The following is a 14,705-nucleotide window of genomic DNA, read 5'->3' on the forward strand; positions in this document are numbered from 1 at the left end:
AGCCATTGTGGTGGTAGAATTGCCTATTCTCATTCAACGTGCTCCTGCTGATGCTTGAAGTTGGCATCTGCTGGAAAGAACGTGTGGGGTTCGGACCCTGCGTGATCCTTTCATTCACAAAGGTAAAATAATGGTGTTAATCCCCAAAGCCAGGATGGATATGCAGTGAATGCTTACGGCTGCTTTTGTTGACGGCAGAGTTTACCGGGGTTCAGGTATTAGCCGAAATTTGGGAAAAAGGAAATGAACATGCTGTAGATGTGGAAGCCCCTGGTACCATCCCAGTGTAATTCCCCGTTTTCCTGCAGCTGCAGTCCCGTTCACTAGTGCAGTTCACTCCCAGCTAATGCTGCTAATTAATCCCAGCTCTAATGCTGCTCCAGCAATTTCCCTCTTGGAAAAGAGGCAGCAGCTAAAATGAACAGTCTTATTTTTTTAACTTTGACTCTGAAATGGCGTCTTTCTGTAAAGCCAAAGATGAAGAGACTGCTGTAATTAAGAAAGAAAAACCAACTTCTGATTGGAACCACTGCATTTTTATTTTGTACTATAAATAGAATTCCCCTCTATTTCCCATTCCCTTACACAAGTAAATGAAACATGTAGCTGCATGTAACTCCATCCAGTAAAATACCAGCACAAATGGCTTTTAACCATGAGGTAAGCTAACTGTGTTTCGAAGGCACTCTGCGTTTGGTTACAGTTGCATGCTTTACACTACCCTCTTGTGTTCGGCAGTACTGCCGTCTCTTCACGTACTTCTTGGTGACCTCTGTGGTGTTATGAATGCTCCTCCTGGATCTACGGCTGATGCCATCAAATTACATCTGCTTCGCTCTTCCCCAGCAGCATAGGCACGTAGGTGAACAAAATGATGGTGTTCAGGTATTAACGTGGTGATACGGAATTGAGATGTGTAGCACACCTTTTGTTTTTACAGAGCTGGTTATCTCAGAGGACGATCCCATCATTTAGTCGGTTGTCCACGATGAAACTGTCTGGCTTACCAACATGCAGCTGACGTAACCAGCTCCTGCTGGTCACCTCGGAGTCATCTTGACCTTCAGTCTCTCTAATGACTGCTGTATACAGCTTTTTATGCGACTACGTGAGTATATGTTGAGGAAACTGCAGGTTCTACTGAGTCTTTGGACTTCAGGTACTTCACTGTCCTAAGGCTTTTTGTCTTGGTTTTTGTTAGGTTGCGTGATTAGGTAGGGATGAAGAGGGGGAGAAGGTTTTGCTGTAGTCCTGACAAACGTGTTTCCCACTACTGGTGGTGCTTTTCTGCAGTGTATGACAGCAAGCAGTGTGGCTTCGTAGCATGGCTGGGGCAGAGGCTCTAGCATTTTGGAAGACGCAAAGGAGGGCAAGGATTTGCAGTGATCTGGTAGTCTAACAAGTGGTGCAGCTCTGACTGGCTGCTCTTAAGAAAAAGTTTCTAAAGTGGAGGGAGCGCTGTGGAATTACTTCCGGACACCAAGACCGCCAACTCCTGGATCGACATCTCCTTGTTGAGGTAACTGTTGTACTGAGCCATGGTTAGCCTTCCACTCTTCAAGGCATCCTCAATTGAGAACTCTCTGCCAGACTTCCTGTCGAGGATCACAGATGATTCCCCATTGGGACCCTTTATTGAGATCTCCTCCCAGTCACATTCCTGACTCTTCAGTTTGACAAACAGGCTCCATTCGATGAGGCCAAACACATGAGCTTCCTCTGGAGACATTTCTTTTCCTGTATCGGGGTCAATGACCACAATGGAGCGCCTCAGGTGGTTCTCTCTTTGTTCCCTCTTGATAGCCACTGTCTTGAGGCGATTCTGGAGTTGCTCGATCTCTGCGTCTTTTTCTCTGGATAACTGCTTCAGATCATCTAACTCTCTTTCCAAAGCTTGGAATCTGGCGTCCAGGTTTATTCCGCTGTCCACGTGGGTGATGTTTCTCAGATCCCGAGCTTCTGTTGCTGTGAGTTCAATCTCTGACTGCAGTCTCCTTGTTTCCATCAGCAGGTTCTGTTTCTCAAGGTGTAGTTTGTGGTTTTCCTCCCTTAATAAGTCTAGCTCCTTCGACGACTTGGAGTTGTTGAATTCCACCTCGGACAGCCTGGTTTCGAGGCTGTTGATATCTGCATCTAGCTCCCTCTTACGCCGACTTTCTTCCTCCAGATTGCTCTTCAGCTTTTGAATCTCGTACTCCGTGTCTCCTTTGTCCACTTGGACACTCTCTGAAAAGACCACTTTCTCTTTGACCTCCATCTTCTCCAAAGAAAGGAGCTTCTTTCTCAGGGCTTCTAGTTCAGTTTGCAAGACTTGTCTCCGGTGCTTCTCTTCTTCCAGCTCCAGCTTGAGGAGGGAGTGCTCCTTCTCTTGCTGGGGATCTTGCTGAAGGATCACTTTCTGTTTCACAGTCACTCGTTCTGTTGTCTCCCTCTCCTGTTCTTCCAACTCATTCAACCTAATCTTCAGCCTCTGCACCTCCAGCTCAGCCTCTCTGCGGGCCTGTCTCTCTTTCTCAAGTTCTTCTAGCTGACGCTCTAGCTCCGACCTCCTTCTCTGCAGCTTGCGGAGTTCTTCACGGAGGCAATCAATTTGCTTCAGCTCGCTCTCAATGCTCTGAGAGAAGGTGTTGACTTCAGCTTTCAAGGCAGGATCTTGCTCGTACTTCACTACTTCCTGTTGGACCACTTTCTCCTTCACCTGGGAAAGTTCTTCCTCCTTCTCTCTTACTTTCTCTTCTTGGAGTAGCCGCTCCCTCTCCAGGTCAATGTGTTTCATCTGTTCATCTGCTAGCTGCACTCTCAGAGACTCTACCTCCTCTCTAGTCTTGGGGTCTTCCCGAAACTGCAGAATTTCTTGAACAACTTCCTTCGTATGCACTTGAGGTTTGGTGTCTTTCAAAGCTTGTATCTCTTGTTTCAGCTGGTAGATCTCAAGGTCAGCTCTTTCAATTGCTCCTGTCCTCTCTATGATTTCCTCCCGGAGTCGCTGTAGCTCCTTTTCAGTTTCTGGATCATTCTTGTACTTAATGACCTCCTTAATGACTTCTTTGACTTCTACCAATGGCCCTCTGTTCCTCAGAGCAGCCAGCTCATTCTGGCAGCTCTTCAGCTGTTCGTCACCACCTCGGCATCTCCTCTCCTGCTCTACCAGCTCCAAACGAAGGTTGGCAACTTCATTTTCAGCCTTGGGATCTGGGCGCACAATCTCACGCACTTTCTCCTGGACAACCACCTTGGCGTTCTCCTCCTCCAGCAGCTGGATCTTCCTGAGCAGCTCAGCCTTTTCTCGCTCGTTGGAACGACCCTTGGACTTCTCATCTTCGTACTGGCGCCGGAGCTCATTCACCTCTCTCTCAATGGCTAAGTCTTTCTCTACCTTCAGCACCTCCTTGACGGTAATTTTGCCCTCGGCGATGGCCCGTTCCTTCTCAAGACGTCTGAGCTTGTCCTGGAGGAAGCTGAGCTCTTCCTCGTGCTTCTGCCGAAGGGCGCTCTCCCTCTGCTTGTTCTCTTGCAACATCCGGAATTCCATCTCCAGCTGGGGATCGTTCTGCAGCTTCAGCACCTCCTTCTCCGTTACCTTCTCCTGCTCTTTGTTCTTCTCGCTGGACAGCACAACAATTTGTTGGCGTAAAAGGGTGGCTTCATTCTCTCTGGTTCCTTCCTGCCTCCTGAGCTCTTCCAGCTCTTCTTTGAGCTTCAGGATTTCATCAGCTTGAGCCTTATCTTGTTCAATACGCAGTACCTCTTTCACTATGTATTCCTGCCCTCCTTCCTTCTTCTCGTGCTCCAAAACACGCAGCCTGATTTTAAGAGCCTCCAGCTCATCCTGGAGCACCTGGTTCTTGCGCTGCTCTTCTGCTAGGTTTTGCTGCAGCTTGTGGAAGCTCTCCTCCAGCTGAGGGTCAGGCACCTTCTTCAGCAGTTCTTTCTTAATGACAGTTTCTTGGGGCTTCTGGTTTTGCAGGTGGACAATGTTGTTCTGAATGGCTTTGATCTCCGCTTCTAGCTGTTGCCGACGCTGAGTCTCATCCTCAAGCTCTTTCTTCAACTTCCAGACTTCTTCCATGGGCCTTATGGATTTTTTGGTCTGGACAAAGTCTTGTGTCACTTGAGCCTCTGGTTGCTGTTGTTGAGAAAAGAATGTGTTGTCAAAAAACCCCAAATAATCATACTTTTGGTGCTTATTTTCCGTGCCTCCTGTGACAAAACGACAGGAGGATGTTGAGCTTGGTTAATGGAGGTTGCCTATTGCAAACGCTGAACAGGGGGGGATTTGCAAACAGGCTGCTCTTGAACTGCTCTGTGGATACCCAGCCTGAGAAATGCTTTCTGCGATGCCTGTTGCTGTCAAAACAAAGCTTTTAGCCCCGAGGGACGCTAATTCTGGCATGGGCTTGGCAAAAGAAGTGTTAAAAATGATGTGGAGCTTCCTAAGGTGAGTGGGAGATGGGACTGGGAAACACAGAGGGGTTGTCTGTCTGATTTAAGTGTCTGCTGATTAATGATTTGGGGGGCATGTAACACTAGCTAGATTTGTTTCCAGTTCAACTTGTAATAGCAAAGGCACACGTGTGTATTATTTACGCAGCTGTCCTTTCAGTATCGCGTTGCTCCTGGTGATCACTTACCTGCCGCAGGAGGCTCTGAGCGAACTCCAGATTCTGCAGCCTCTGTTTGTTCACAGCGTTTACTTCGGTGAACTTGGCTGCCAGAACGGCTTCCTGCGGAACAAAAACGTGTTGAGAAGAGGTGGTGGAACCAGGGGTGCTTGGTCAAGACTTGCTGAATAGAAACAACAGGCCCTCAAGAAGTAACCCTGGGTGCTCTTCTAAAAACCTTCTACAGCGGTGATCTGCCAAGCTTTGGGGGAGGAAGAGCGATTCTCGTGTGCACGCACACACACACACACTCATGGTCATACTGTACGTTTCCTACTCAAGATATGCAAAAAGAGATGCAGGTGAGGAAGAACTGGGTGGACACTTCTGCCTGCCTCGATAGGCAGGACGAGTTTGAAGCAGGTAGCAAACAGAGTAAGTAGCTTGTGGCCTGCTCTTGCTGTAAGTATTTCTATCTAGCATGCAGTCTTTGGCAATGAACTCTCGCTCTCAGTTTGAAAGTCTGGAGAGGGGAAAAACTTTCAGGTTTTTGGCTTTTCTCCCCCCTTTCCCCTTTCAGAAAGTGCTAAATCCAGTATTTTTCCCTCTCTCATTCTGGCCAGCCCAGCCCCAAAAAATTGATGGCTTAAGAATGATGAAAAATCCCTTCCTCCCCTGATTCTCTGCCCTCCCCTGCAGTCCCCTCGGGGACCAACGTTGCCAACAGTAAATACAACTGTTTGCAAAATCCCCACTGGTCCCATAAGCTGTCATCTGCTTTAGCTCGCTGGAGGCCACCCCTTCTTTACCTCCTCTTTCACTTTCGCGGCTGGAGACTGGAGCCTGGGCTTCTTACTCATGTACCCATTCCGGCCGTTCTCTAGGTCGAGGATGGACCGTAGCTTCTCAGCTTCCAACTCATAGTCCTGTGGGAAGAAGGTCCCAGGAGAAAAGTGAGATTACTGGGTCCCTTTCGTGCACAGGTCCCTCCTAAACCCTGGCTTTAATGACGTCTTCCCCTGGCCTGCGTTTTAGGCGAGTTGCTGAGGTCGGTGGGACGCGGAGCGCTGTTGGCAGGACCTCCCAGCAGGTTCTGAGTCGGGTACTGCCCTGTGACCATAACAGCACAGCTGCAGGCGTGTGCTGACCTTCCCGATGCTGGGCTTGGGAGTGGAAACCCTCCTTTCACAGACCGTAAATCTGAGCCGGTTGCCATGCTAATGGCCGCACGATGTCAATATCGGAGCAGATATACCCTGGTTTTAGCTCATCAGTTGACTGAGCAAGGGCACTAGGCTTTCTTTAGGTGGCTCCTTGTAGGATGTAGGTGATTCTGCCCCTCTGCTCCGCGCTGGTGAGACCCCACCTGCAGCGCTGCGTTCAGCTCTGGAGCCCTCAGCACAGGGAAGGCATGGGCCTGCTGGAGTGGGTCCAGAGGATGGCTAAAAAAATGATCAGAGGGCTGGAACACCTCTCCTATGAGGAAAGGCTGAGAGAGTTGGGGTTGTTCAGCCTGGAGAAGAGAAGGCTCCAGGGAGACCTTCTTGTGGCCTTCCAGTACCTAAAGGGGGCTTGTAAGAAAGATGGGGACAGACTTTTTAGTAGGGCCTGTAGCGATAGGACAAGGGGCAATGGTTTTAAACTAGAAGAGGGCAGATTCAGACTAGATATAAGGAAGAAATTTTTTACGCTGAGGGTGGTGAAACACTGGCACAGGTTGCCCAGAGAGGTGGGAGATGCCCCATCCCTGGAAACGTTCAAGGTCAGGTTGGACGGGGCTCTGAGCAACGTGATCTAGTTGAAGATGGCCCTGCTCATGGCAGGGGGTTGGACTCGATGGCCTTTAAAGGTCCCTTCCAACCCAAACCAGTCTATGATTCTATGTTAAAGTTCTCCCACCAGCAGAATTGCAGTCCTTACCTTCACTGCCTGCTGGTATTGCTGAGCTGTGGCGGAGACCTTCTGCACCTCCTGTTCCTTGCTTGCAATGTCACCGAGGAGCGCCTGGCATGCACAGAGACACATGTCAAAGGGAATGCAAAATCCAAATGCATCGTTCAGCCTTTTTGAGGGTTGCCATTAAAATTACAACCTCGTTGAGCTGCCCTGCTATGTGTAAACAAGGCACAGGTAGGACAGTGGGACCTTATAGCGTAAAAATAAATGAAGCTAGTAAGTATTTATATTTTTCTATTTTATGTTCAGGAGCTATCTAAGTTCTATTCCTTATCTTTTAGTGTTGTTCCTTCTCCTCTCCCCGTGGAGCCCAGGGTGCTCTCAGAAAGAATTACCGCTTGGTTCTTCAGCTTCATTTCCACTTGCTGGATGTTGTCGGTCTCCTGCGGCTCGTAGTTAGGTATGTTGCACAGGAACTGGTTGACTTTGTCGTAGTTGGTGCGGTAGTTGGAATAGGCGCTTTTCGCTTTCTGCAGGGTCTGCGTTCTGTAGGGGAAATCAGCTCAGCTTCAGTACTACCACATCTCTTGTGTCTTCTGCAAACGCCTCTTAACCCGTCCCCGCTTCCCCTGCTCCCTAAAGACACAGATTTGAGCCAGAGTTGTTCTCTTGCCAAGGTCCCCATCTCTGTTGTAAGAGCACTTAACCCTAAAGGCTGCCCAGACCTACCCAGCCAGTGCATGCCAGGAACCTCTCTCTTCCTCCTCAGCCCTCCTTGGAAGCCCTTCTGCAACTCCTCATTCCCATGATGGTGTTACGCCTCTTCCAGATTCAGTGTGGTTCCAACTCCACTGTAAATATCCCGGCTCTCCAGGTTGGTCCAGTCCTAGCTAGATCCTGTCCTAGAATCTTACCTGTGGTCGATTTGCTTGCTGAGGTTGTTGAAGCGCTGGTTGAGTTTGTAGAGCTCAGCTTCCTGCCGTTCGATGTCGGGGCAGTGCTCCTGGAACTTGCTGGCCAGGGTGTTGGAGCACGTCTTCGTCCGTAGCAAGTTCTGCTCTGCTTCATTGAGCAGGAACCTTTTGGACTGGAGCTCGGTGCCCATGGCCTGCGGAAAAAGCGGGAGAGAGGGATTCTCTGGGGTTACACACGTGCCAGGCTTTTGTCACTGTTCCCCATCAACTCCAGCAACTGCACTGGAGCTGCAGAGGATGCTAAGGAACGGCTGAGCTGCAGTAGTGCTACGAGTTGTGGAGAAAAGCAAGTTAGAGGACATTGTAAGCAGAGCCATCCGGTAAACCTGATGGGGAGAAAAGCTAGCTCTTGCTCCCTTCTCCACCTGTTAACCTTTAAAAGCAAGCACGCTACGTGCAAAATATTTGGTGCTTCTCATGCAAGCCTTAAACCCTATTCCTGCAAATGCAGCAACTCCAGAAGGAGCTGTGAAAGCTTTTGCACGCTAGTCTGAACTTGGGGACTTGATGGAAAAGCTGAAGCAGGACAGAAAATTCTGGCCTAGCCAGTTCTTGGCGTTTCTATAGCAGAAGGCTTGCCAATTTTGGTAGCTTTTCCTAGCGGTAACTGTTCTCAAAGCCTTGCTAGTCCATCCCTTTCAAGTATCAGGCCTCTGCGTTGCTTTTCCCAGACCGTTTTATCCTTCACTTCTCCATTAGTCCTCTCGTCAAATCACAAGTATTCAACTGGCATTTGATTTCTGGCTTGGGGATGGGAACGGTTTGCATTTAAAGTAGGTGGGGATCGCTGCAGTTAACGTGAGGTCTCGCCTCCCGCTAGCGGAGGCCATCCCTTACCAACTGATTCAAGCTTGCGAGTTGAGCAGCAATTACCCCAACTTTTGGAAAGTGGTTTTGTATGTGGAGCATGTCAATAGGGTAGAAAACTGGCTGGAGAAAGCACTCACCAGCAGCTCTTCTTTCTTACGGTCTATCACCCGCAAATCCTCCGGTACCGTGTCATCTATGACCAGTTTGTTCTCATAGGTAGACAGCAGGTCTCGGCCTTGTTGGAGGCTCCTCTCAAGGTGCGTGGCCACCTCAACTCTGTATGGACACAAGAGGAAAGGTGTTCAAGCACGCCTGCACCTGTCTCCTGCAGGATCCTACGTTATGCCGGGCTCAAGCCATGACTTAAGCCATGACTTACTTCTCCTGGGCAGCGCTGAGCAGCTGGACCACGCGGTCATACTTCTTGTTGGTATTCTCCACCTTGTTCTTTACCAAGGTAGCGCTGCCGGTGTTCGGCACGGATTCGATGAAGGCCTCGCACTCCTGGATCTTCCTCGTTTTCTCAGGTTCAATGCGACGGACCTCATTGGTGATGTTCTACAGTAGGAATAAAGCCTTTATAGCAACGGAACTAGGACTTTGTGGCTACAAAGAAGCCGACCCTTGGCTGTCCAGTGTGAGAAAGGAAGTCAGGGCTGAGGGCTTGTGTTTGATGGCAGGTGCCTTTCAGCCCTGTGGCAGACAAAAGGATATTTTCTGTTGACTTTCTGTTGACTTGTATCTCTTCTGGGGCAGGCTAGCTAGCACTTAGCAAGGAAACTCTGGCTGGGGAGTGGTTCCCACCAGCTCTAGCTCCATCAGAAACATGCTGGACTCATCTGGACCGTTGGGCTCTGCAGCCTGCCGGCTGAATTCTTGCCTGGACATCAAAGCACTGCAGGCAGTTGGAGCAATTTGCTTTCACTTGTGGTGGCACCTGGATTTTGACGCAGCCCTCGGCAGGTGATGTAACCAGGACCTGAACTTCCTCCTAAACCAAGGGAGGTTTGTGGCACGGAGCCTGGCTTAATTAGGGGTCTGAAGGAGAGGAAAGGAGCAGGATGCTACCAGCACCGGAGCCTAGCGGAGCAGGTCCATGAGGAGAAACAGTGCCCTGGACCGTCAGTGTTTTCCTGCTCCTTTCTGAGCTGGTGATGGTGGTGGCAAAGTTAACGTCCCTGCTGTGCTCAGAATACAGGCAGGATCAAAACTTGAGGGCTCCCCTCTCTTCCTCACAGCCCACACTCCGCAGCCATCACCTTTTTCCCATTCCACCTTTCTGTGACCGAGCTGGGCCAGGAGCAGGGCAAAGGTTTTTGGCTTCTGAGGTTGCTCAAAGGGCTGCTCCCCATCTCCACTGGAAGAAGCGCACAGCTGTAAGCATCACTCCATCCCCGCGTGCCACTGGGCTCAGGGAGTGCTTACAGCACCCAGCATACTGAGGACCACCCTGGAGACCCCCTGGGAGCACAGTCCCTGTATGGCACCATCTCTCTGCTCCCACAGCCCCGTACCTTAAGGTCCTTGGAGCGCTCGGTGCTGTCCTGCACAGCCCGGCTCTGCTCCAGCGGCGGACGGAGGTTTGCCGTTATTGCTTTCTCCTGCTTGTCCAGGTCGCTGTTCACTTTCTCCAGCCCTGCCAGAAGCTGGCGTCCCCGAACTGATGCAGCATCTGGATAATGAGGGGGGACCAGGTTAAAGCTGGCTGGAAGCTGGGTCTAGGCTCAGTCCCACCGGTGAGTGCAAAACCCGCATCCCTCTCCACTCCCTGAGCCCTGCCTGCTGCGACCGCAGCCTGGCTGCTCTGCCCCGGCACGTATCCCAACGCTGTTGTCCCCAGGACCCTTAAGAGATGGGAAGCTCTTGGTGACATCCCCCCTAAGATGGGCCACCACCTAAGTTCAAGGCTACAGCAGCTTTTTTGTGCCTGGGAAGGGGCAAGGCCCAAGCTGCCCTTCCGGAGCCGCACCTCCGATGCTGTCTGCCTTCAGCCCCTCGTAGCGCTGCTGGAGGACGTTCTTGCAGTTGGCAGTCTTCTCCTTCATGGCCGCGTAGTGATTGGCAATTCTGCAAAATGGCACAGCGTGGGCAGGAGGTCAGAGTCAGGTCCTCGGCCCCTCCATCACCCCCTCGCCCACCCCCAGGAAGGAGGTGCAGCTCTGGAGGGGCTTGGGGGACCCGGCCCCTTGAGGCAGCCATGAAAGCAAGGTGGGGGAGAGGCACCTTCACCCCACGTTGGCAAAGGGATAGAGCAACGGCTTCACCGGAGGGGTTGAGAGCAGGGGAGAGGTAGCAAAGGCAGGTACCTGCCTGCTGAGGGAGGGATGGGCAGCTCCCCCTGCCCCCCAGAGGTGGGGGGGACATGGATGGCTCTGAGCTGGCCCCACTTTGCCAGGTGGGATCTTGTGTGCAAGCAGGAGGGTGCAGGAATCCCTCCTGGAGGAAGCCTTGAGGCTTCAAGCAGGCATGGCTTCACTGCGGGAATTGGGGCAGGAGCCCCCCCGTCAGCGCTGCCAGAGGAGGGGGTGCAGCGCTGGTGGCATGGCCTGGGGCTGGTGAAGGCAAGGGCAGAGGCTGCCGGGGCAGCGGGAGGGTCTGGCACGGCAGGCTGGGGGGCACGTACTGGTCTGCCAGCGCTATCGCTTCTGCGTTGGGCGGGGGGATCATGAAGCAGACCCCCGGGGCGCTGATCTTGTCTCCTGAGCTGTCTGCCACTTCCCAAATGTCTCCGCTGTTCTTCTGCAGGGTGTAGTGGGCTCCCCGGCTTATCTGGCCCTGGGGGACAGGAACCGGTCACAGCAGCAGGTCAGGAAACACCACCCGCCCTGCCCCACACCGGCAGCCCCGAGAAGTCGCGCTTGTGGGGAGGCAGGACCGGCATAAACCCCAACCCCTTCTCTTGGCACCCTCTCGCTTCTCCAAGTGTCAGGCGCTTGCCAAAACCTCATGTGCCTGCTCCTCCCTCCCCTGAGCCTCCACGTTTGAAGCCATGCCTCCTCTTGCAACAGCCACGGCAAGCAAATTCCCACTAGGGCAGAGATGAGAAGGCGTTTCCAAGGCTGTGCTGTGGCTTTCCTTTTCAGAGAGGCAGGCAGCTGAGTCAGCCGGAGCCGCTCGCTCCTCTCCGGGCCCCTGCCGCTCCCGTGGTGTCTGCTGGCTTTGCTGTCCCATCCCTTCGGTCAGCTACTCAGTCCTGCAAAGACTGATACCGGGATGGTGGGGATGGGGGGATGCAGATGTGCCTGCTGGGACTGTGCCGGTGATGGTGGGGTGAGTTTCTTTGATCAGAAACGAGCCCCGACATCTTCACCGTCCCACTGCAGGGAGCGTGGGAATGTGACAGAGCCAGGCTGTCGCAACCTCCTGAAGGGTGTGTGATAGGCACGCTGTCCGCAGGGCGGACGGAGGCTGCGTTTCCCCCAGACCCCTCCTGCACTGCTCCTCCTGAGCTGCAAAACCTGCTTTCCCACCGGGGCAAGCACAACCTTCGCCTTCTCCCCGCTGCGGGAGATGTCACCGCTTGGGCGCTGGCAAAAACTGCTCCTTCCCCAGGTGCCTCTTCCATCCCCGGTGCCCCCCTGAGGAGACGGTCCCCAGCAGCACCTCTTGCGTTGCTCATGGGACGAGGGAGATGTTACCTGCTCGCCTTCGTACTCGCAGAGAGCCTCCACGGGGATGGGCTGGAGCGGCATCTCGCGGCGGTACCGCAGGGGCAGGATGTGCTGGCTGCGCTCCTGCAGGGACTTCACCACTGCCTCGTACTTGTCCAAGGCCTTCTCCTGGTCCTAGCACAAGGGTAATGACCAAAACCAGTAGGGAAACTTGGGAAGAACGAGCTCCTGCGCTCTCCCAGCTGGGGAGGAGCTCGTACCAACGCTGCCGTGACAGAGACTGCGGCTTCTCTTTTCCTTATGCTAGTGAAAACGGCTCCCGGGTCCTGCTCTGCACCCGTTGTGTTCCTACACCAAGTGCTCCTGCACTCTCCCGTCTACTTTTGCAGCCAGGCTGAGGACTGGGACCGTGCCCATGAGTTGCCATGCCTTGGCTCTAGCCACCAGGCAGTGACAGGCATTCCCTGGTGCGTGGTCCACATCAGTGTGGCTGCATGTTGATGGATAGCCCCGATCCCAGCTATTAGCTCTAATTAGAGCCCCGCGAAAAGGCTCTCCGTCCGTTGCTCTATTTCTAGCTGTGCGGGTGGGTATTCCATAATATTGAGTGGGATGGAGCACGCAGGAGGAGAGGGACAGCTCTTGGGAAGAGCTATCAGCTGTCCCAGGACACGTGTATCATCTGGGCCTGCTGCAGCGTGCTTGGGCTTGAGCCTGGGCTGGGCCAGCGGCTCGGCTCAGCACAGCCCTTCCCAAGTGGGCGATCTCGCAGCCCGGCTCTCGGCAGCACAGCAAGTTCCACAGCCTCCTCTGGCAGCAGGTCTAATTATGCTCCCGCCCTTAACGAGCACTAACTCAATGAGAGAACAAATAAAAACCAGCCCAGTGAGCAATTACGTTGCTATGGGAGAGGCGATCTCTAGCTAAAGGGGAAGGAAGACTCAGTGAGGGCCAGGCAAAGGGAGGCAGCCGCATAGTCCTGCCGCTCGCCATGGAGAAAGCTGGGCTAGATGCCTGCACCGGCAGGGATGTGCCTCCATCGATGCCACGGTGACACTGGCTCCTGCTGCTGCCTCCCCTGTGGTCCTGCCTGCACCAATACTCACATCCAGCTCCCGGAGGAGAGACTCGAGCTGGTATCTGTCCTTGAACTCCGGGCTGAATTTTTGGTCCAGGTCTGTATCCACTTTCTTCAAGAGCTCCTGGGCATCCTTAGCGTCTTTCTGAAACTGCAGAAAGGCAAAGTGTCTCGTGAGAGAGGGTCCTGTTGAAACATGGAGCAGACCCACCCCAGCACCCTGGTCCTGTCCCTGGCTAGAGCAGGGACAGCCACCAGGAGCTATGATGGGCATCTGGACACCCCGAAGTACACGGAGAAAGGTGAGGAATCGCTGTTTCCCATGCTCAGGACAGCAGAGCTAGGGGAAAGACAACCAGGGGCAGCTTATTCCATGGGCTTCTCCTGCAGACGTGTTAAATCCCACCTTTCCCTGCCTTCAATTTTGTTTCACTTGGACAGCATCACGACGGTGCGTGGTGTCTCCATTGCCAGCGCCGAGGAGAAGGCAGAGCCAAGCCCTTCCACACACAAACCACCCCCCGGGGCAGTTATTCTGGCAGATTACCCACAAAAGGCACTGCCTGGGCTGGGCACCACGGTTCAGTTTTGGCAACAGACTCATCACGTCGTCAACACGCCCAGGCTGTGGGAGAGGAATCCAGCCCGACCTGCTCCCCTGCAGAGCCTCCCTGGCTGTCGGATGCAATTTATCCAGCAGACATCTGTCTGCCGAGCTCAGCTGGGGCGCTGAGCCCTTGTGCAGGGCTCCCCGGGGGGGCAGCTCTGCTTTCTGCCCTACTCGGACCTGTTCCGCTTCCGAGCAGAGCATGCAAGGTCTCCCCATGCCTTGTTTTGGGGGTGAGGTACCTCTGCGAGATACCTCTGCTGTCCTGCAGACAAGGATGCTGACGCCGGACTGCGGCTCTTGAACCTCGGCATCGGAGCGGATGCTTTCTGCAAGTCATGCTTTGGCCGAGCAATTACTGACCTTTGGTGCTTGAGCAATTATGACTTGTGTTATATCAGCTCAAGGTGGTCCTCCTAGCCTTAAAAGCCCCGTAGACGAGAGGACGCAATCTCTTCTACCCTGTTCCCAGAGCAGCAGGGGTTTGTTCGTATTCTGGGATCTCCTGTAACCCAGCACCTACTCTCCGGGCTGTGCGGAGCAAACAACAGCGCCTCGCTGCCCCCAGGGAGCCGGTACCTTGTGGAATTCCTCCATGAACTTCAGGTGGCTCTCCTCGCAGATCAGCAGGTTGAGGTACTCCTTCCAGTCGGCGTGCACTGCCTCGATGTGAGCCTGCAACACAGGGGTGGGAAGTGGACGTTAGCAGTCTCCCTATGGTGGGAGTAACTTACTCCTGTGGTAGGAGTAAGCCTGACCTGCTCACCAGAAAGTACCAGTTTCCATTTTGAGCAAACAACTCCTTGGCTGCCTCTGAAGCCACCCAGATGCTCTCAGGTCAAAGCTAGGATGGGAATACCAGAGAGCTAGTCCAAAGCTGGGATGCTCCGATGGGAGCGTGGGGCTGGGTGGAAGGAGGTGGCAAATCCTGTGCCCTTATGTCCATCTTCCCATCAAAGGTGGAACTTGCCACCATAATTTATCCTTTGTAGGCAGGCACAGGGTAATCGCCACAGGAATGAGGAAGATGGGAATTGCTCCTTAGGTTTATCTCAACTCCTCCGATGGCGTTTACACACTTGCAGGTGAAGGAGACTTCTTCCCACTTGGCATCCCAGGAAGTAAAGT

At 53.1% G+C, this 14,705-nt stretch overlaps 1 protein-coding gene across 1 annotated transcript in view; it reads right to left on the bottom strand.

Annotated features, from left to right (window-relative positions):
* Nucleotides 1-520: 520 nt before the first annotated feature.
* PPL (periplakin) overlaps nucleotides 521-14,705 on the bottom strand; it is a 28,001-nt gene continuing 13,816 nt past the window's right edge. The window contains exons 9-22 of the mRNA XM_050906155.1: nucleotides 14,157-14,252; nucleotides 12,999-13,121; nucleotides 11,920-12,066; nucleotides 10,905-11,056; nucleotides 10,251-10,348; nucleotides 9,796-9,953; nucleotides 8,661-8,839; nucleotides 8,419-8,557; nucleotides 7,412-7,605; nucleotides 6,893-7,043; nucleotides 6,522-6,605; nucleotides 5,411-5,527; nucleotides 4,632-4,724; nucleotides 521-4,126 (exon numbers count right to left, since the gene is read on the bottom strand). Of these exons, the coding sequence (XP_050762112.1) occupies nucleotides 1,442-4,126; nucleotides 4,632-4,724; nucleotides 5,411-5,527; nucleotides 6,522-6,605; nucleotides 6,893-7,043; nucleotides 7,412-7,605; nucleotides 8,419-8,557; nucleotides 8,661-8,839; nucleotides 9,796-9,953; nucleotides 10,251-10,348; nucleotides 10,905-11,056; nucleotides 11,920-12,066; nucleotides 12,999-13,121; nucleotides 14,157-14,252 (4,416 nt within the window). The 3' untranslated portion in view covers nucleotides 521-1,441. The remainder of the gene's footprint in view (nucleotides 4,127-4,631; nucleotides 4,725-5,410; nucleotides 5,528-6,521; nucleotides 6,606-6,892; nucleotides 7,044-7,411; nucleotides 7,606-8,418; nucleotides 8,558-8,660; nucleotides 8,840-9,795; nucleotides 9,954-10,250; nucleotides 10,349-10,904; nucleotides 11,057-11,919; nucleotides 12,067-12,998; nucleotides 13,122-14,156; nucleotides 14,253-14,705) is intronic.

The sequence above is a fragment of the Gymnogyps californianus genome, chromosome 15, assembly GCF_018139145.2.
Source record: "Gymnogyps californianus isolate 813 chromosome 15, ASM1813914v2, whole genome shotgun sequence".
In the NCBI taxonomy this organism is placed as follows: Eukaryota; Metazoa; Chordata; class Aves; order Accipitriformes; family Cathartidae; genus Gymnogyps; species Gymnogyps californianus.